The 4672-nt window shown below is 49.0% G+C and overlaps 1 protein-coding gene across 1 annotated transcript; it reads right to left on the bottom strand.

Moving 5' to 3' along the window:
* Window positions 1-1088: 1088 nt before the first annotated feature.
* Window positions 1089-4294, bottom strand: CCN2 (cellular communication network factor 2). The gene is made up of 5 exons (XM_065888489.1): window positions 4013-4294; window positions 3682-3904; window positions 3158-3409; window positions 2815-3026; window positions 1089-2417 (listed from the first exon to the last, which is right to left on the bottom strand). The coding sequence occupies exons 1-5, from the start codon at window positions 4076-4078 to the stop codon at window positions 2121-2123; spliced, it is 1050 nt and encodes a 349-aa protein (XP_065744561.1). The 5' UTR covers window positions 4079-4294; the 3' UTR covers window positions 1089-2120.
* Window positions 4295-4672: the final 378 nt, after the last annotated feature.

Genomic DNA, 4672 nt, shown 5'->3' with positions numbered 1-4672 from the left:
TTCCCTTTGGTTTGTGGCATGGGTACTGTTTGTAGAACTAGTCTTTATTTTCGGATGTATTTTTGTCTCTTAGAATGACACTGGCACTACAACATTGCTGATTACCCTGTGAGGGCCTTTTCTGCCTGCAACTATTTTTTTTTCCCCTAGAATCCACAGCTATTCTGATCTAGAAAAAAATGGGCTTTTAGTCATCCCTGGAGTGTTTCTTTTGTTTGCCATTTATGTCAGTTGATTTTTCAGTGGAGACCTGGTGAGGTCCAATATCATTTCTACACAGGGCTTCTTGAACAATTTCATTTTGTCAAACCATTTGCTAAATTATTGATTTTGAGATGTGATAAAGTGAAAAGCCTGGGGAAATGGAGGAGTTGCTTTTAATTTAAGGCAACTTTCTATGATACAAATGAATGGAAGATTTGCTTATCCTTCTTTTTCTACTTATGCCATCATGTATTTGTGATTTGTTTTCTGGCAACTGAAAGCAGAACTATGCAAAATAAGACTTATTAAGTTGTTCCACTTTAGTGGAGATTTTATACTTTTCCAGACTTAACAGTAAGATATTAAAGTTCAGAAATAGATCTACAGTAGAGCATACAAATTCAAAAAATAGTTAAAATTTTTCTATGTGCAAGGCACATAGGCTAGTGTGTGATCTACAGTAGAGCATACAAATTCAAAAAATTTTTCTATGTGCAAGGCACATGGGCTATTGTGTGATGACAGGTTGGAAATTAGATGCCTACAATGGCCAGAGAGGTATTAAATGTAAACAGGGCCAAGTGTAATACAACAGGGGTTAGTGGAGACTGAAATAATCTAGAGAGCATTGAAGTGTTTATAAAATACTGTGAAGATAACAAAAAAATGCCTGTGTACTCAATACAGTGTATATGCCTGCAAATTTGTGACACCTGATTCAGTGTGAGGTGTATTCATGTAAAAGTTCTATTGAAGGGATTAACCAATTGATTAGATGATAAAAGATATCTAGAAAATTATAAGTGAATTGTTTTAAGACAAACAAAAGCTTTCCATTTTTACTCAGAAATGTTTAGAGAATAAATGAATAACCAAGCCCTTTGTAGAAAAAATATATACTTTATTTTCAACTAGAAAGGTGCAAACATGTAACTTTTGGTCACACTCTCAACAAATAAACTGTCCAAAAAAACAGTCATAGTCAAAGTAGAAACAAATGCTTCCAGGTGGAAAAACCAATCAGCTATACAGAGCCATTCATTTTTTAATAAAGGTCATTTGTACATTAAAAGTGAGCCTACCACATTTCCAACCTACAAATCAGACTTCAAGGACATTGCTGCCTCACCTTCAGCAAAAATCCTGTTTCGATGGACTGCTGCTCTGAGCAGAATTTCCATTTGAATATCCCTTTCATGCTTTGAGTCATCAGACAAGCTTTACGTCCTACCTATGGTGTTCAGAATTGAGGCTAACATTTGAAATATCAAAGCATTAAAAACATAAACAAAAAGGCACAAACAACTTTAAATTAACTTAGATAACTGTACAAATATATATATATTTATATATATATACACACAGTATTTACAATATCAATAAAAAAACAATCTGGCTTGTTACAGGCAAATTAGCTTGCCACAAGCTGTCCAGTCTAATAGACAGGATTCTGATTCCTGAACACTGTCATCCGAATCAGAAGGTCAGAGCTGAATCTGCTGTTATGACTTAGAGAAGAACTTGACTCATCCTCATGAACGCACATCCTAGCTGTCACTGGAGCTACAGGCAGGTCAGTGAGTCTTCCTTCCCAGTGACACTCCAAATAACAGGCACATCACTACTGTAAGATGACAAGGCTTTCTATTGGTCCCCTCCCACTGCTCCTAGCATACATGCTGGTGCTATGCACTAATGCAGTCCCACAGTCAAGTCTTACTTCCTTCAAACCAGTGTCTGGGGTTGACAGACTGTTTGAATGTCATAAGGCACAAGATTTTGAGCTTGGTGGGAATTTTTCTTTTCCCCAGTTAGAAAAACAAATTTCAATAACCTGTGCTACTGAAATCATGTTTACACAAAAATGAGATGTGAATCAGTTCAAGTGACAGCCTAAAGAGTTCATGTCTCTGGCTTTAGGCCATGTCTCCGTACATCTTCCTGTAGTACAGTGACTCGAAGATGTCATTGTCTCCGGGGCAGTTGTAATGGCAGGCACAGGTCTTGATGAACATCATGCTTTTCTTCATGACCTCGCCATCAGGACACTTGAACTCCACGGGAAGGGTTGCGGTTCTGTGTGGGGTGCAGCACCGCCCATCGGTGCACACGCCGCAGAATTTAGCCCGGAATGTCTTTACGCTGGTGCAGCCAGAAAGCTCGAACTTGACAGGCTTGGAGATTTTGGGGGTCCGGATGCACTTTTTGCCCTTCTGAGGAAGACAAGGGAGGAGAGAAAGATCAATGACTCTGCAAGGGGTGTGGCTTTCTTCAACCTCTGTGTGTTCTCGCCTTAGGGCTGTCTGACTTCTGTTTATATTTTGAGGATGGGAAGGTTGAGTCTCATTTGCCAGTTTTCCAAAAATAGACATGGCCTCTTCTGGGATGTCTTGAATGAACTAACACTGTGGAGGATTTCCGAGTGGAAAACTGGTGGCTCCTATTACATAACATCTCATTCCATCAAAACAGTTCAATGGTTGGATATTTTTGGAGATGACAGGCCTATAATAACAAGGGTGGTAAGAGACCTAACTTTGGTCCTGTCCTAACTTTGGTCCTGTCCACTCTTGTTCCATGATTATGAGTTAATTGGAGGAGAAAACGTACCTTAATGTTCTCTTCCAGGTCAGCTTCACAAGGCCTGACCATGCAGAGGCGGCTCTGCTTCTCCAGCCTGCAGAAAGCGTTGTCATTGGTAACCCGGGTGGAGATGCCCATCCCGCAGGTCTTGGAACAGGCACTCCACTCTGTGGTCTGGGCCAGGCAGTTGGCTCGAATCATGGTTGGGTCTGGGCCAAACGTGTCTTCCAGTCGGTAAGCTGTGAGAGCAGGGAACGCAAACACGAGGTAAGACCCCAGGCTAAGACATTTCCCCCTGCCCTTGGCAAAGTCAGGACTCAGCCCCAGGGGCGAGAATCACGAGGCTGACTTAGAGGAAGACTCAGCTCACCAGCGAGGGCAGGGCCGACCACGGTGTGGTCCTTGGGCTCGTCACACACCCACTCCTCGCAGCATTTCCCGGGCAGCTTGACCCTTCGTGGGAAGGGGCAGTCGGGGCTGGGCAGGCGGACATCCATGCTGCACAGGGGCACGCAGCCCACCGCCCCGTCCAGGCAAGTGCACTGGTATTTGCAGCTGCTCTGGAAGGACTCTCCGCTCCGGTACACCGACCCTCCGAAGACGCAGGGGGCACCATCTTTGGCTGAAGGAGCGGAAGGGAAAAAGGGGACGTGCAGGGGTCAAGCATCGGTTCTCGAGCCTGAACAGGAAGCGCGTCGGGGATGCGAGCTGGGAGCAGGGCTCCAGGGAAACAGCCTGAGGAAAGGACGCAATTCGAGCGGCTTTCTTTTCCGGAGGGACGGTGAGCGTGAGGGAAGAGGTGGTGGGTCATCGAGTGTCCCCCGGCGCCCCGGTGGCGGTGGCGGAGGCGCGGGGCGAGGGGCGCGGGGAGGGGACGGGGGCTGCAGGTCTTACCGGTGCACACACCAATCTTGCGGTTGGCCGGGGAGCCGAAGTCGCAGAAGAGGCCCTTGTGCGGGTCGCAGGGGTCGCGCTCGGTGCACAGCTCGCCCAGCTGCTTGGCGCACACGCGGCAGCAGCCGCAGTTGTCCAGTACCAGGCTGACGCCGGCGGGGCAGCGCGGCGCCGGGCCGGCAGCGCACTGGCACCGGCCGCCGCAGTCCTGGCCGGAGGTGGGCTGCGGAGGGAGGCGGCTGTCAGCCGGACGCACGCCCCTCGGCGCCGCCCGGGTCCCTCCCGGTCTCCCGCCCGGCCCCGGCCGCCGCGGGGGGTCTCCGGTGCTTACCCGGCTGCAGAGGGCGAGCAGGAGCACGAAGGCGCAGCGGACGGGGCCCAGGCCGGTGGCGGACATGGTCGGGGCGCTACGGGCGGCGGGAGGCGGCGGGGCGGGCGTGGCGCGGCGCGGCCAGCCGGGCTGGCGGCTCGGGTTCGGGCCGGAGGCGGGGTCGGGACGCGCCGGGCTGCTGTCTCGGGAGCTGTCGGCCTGGGCGGCTGCCGTCGAACTGAAGACAGTGGGTCGCCGGCGGTGGGAGTCGCACTGGCTGCCTCCTCTCGGCGGGGAAGAGTTGTTTTGTGAGGCCAGGACGGCCGGCCCGAGGCTTTTATACGCTCAGGGCGGCCCCGGCTCGCCAATGAGCTGAATGGAGTCCTACACAAACAGGGACATTCCTCGCATTCCTCCCCACCTTCCTGCCTCATCAACTCACACCGGATTGATCCTGACCCCTTGACACTCAGCATTCCTCCCGTCTGAAAAAGCTGGCACACTCCAGCTCACCAAAAAAAAAAAAAAAAAAAAAAAGGCTCAGTATTTCCAGCCACCAAATAGGATTTTTTTTTTCTCTTGCCTCTTCGCATCACTCCTGATTTATATCATTTAAAAAACACATCGGCAGTGATTATCATTATTTTTATGCCACTCACTTCTGTTTCTAATAGCTGTGCC

The sequence above is a fragment of the Phocoena phocoena genome, chromosome 12 (genome assembly GCF_963924675.1).
Source record: "Phocoena phocoena chromosome 12, mPhoPho1.1, whole genome shotgun sequence".
NCBI lineage: Eukaryota > Metazoa > Chordata > Mammalia > Artiodactyla > Phocoenidae > Phocoena > Phocoena phocoena.
The sequence above is the reverse complement of the archived record's forward strand: the minus strand, read 5'-3'. Positions and strand labels throughout refer to the sequence as shown.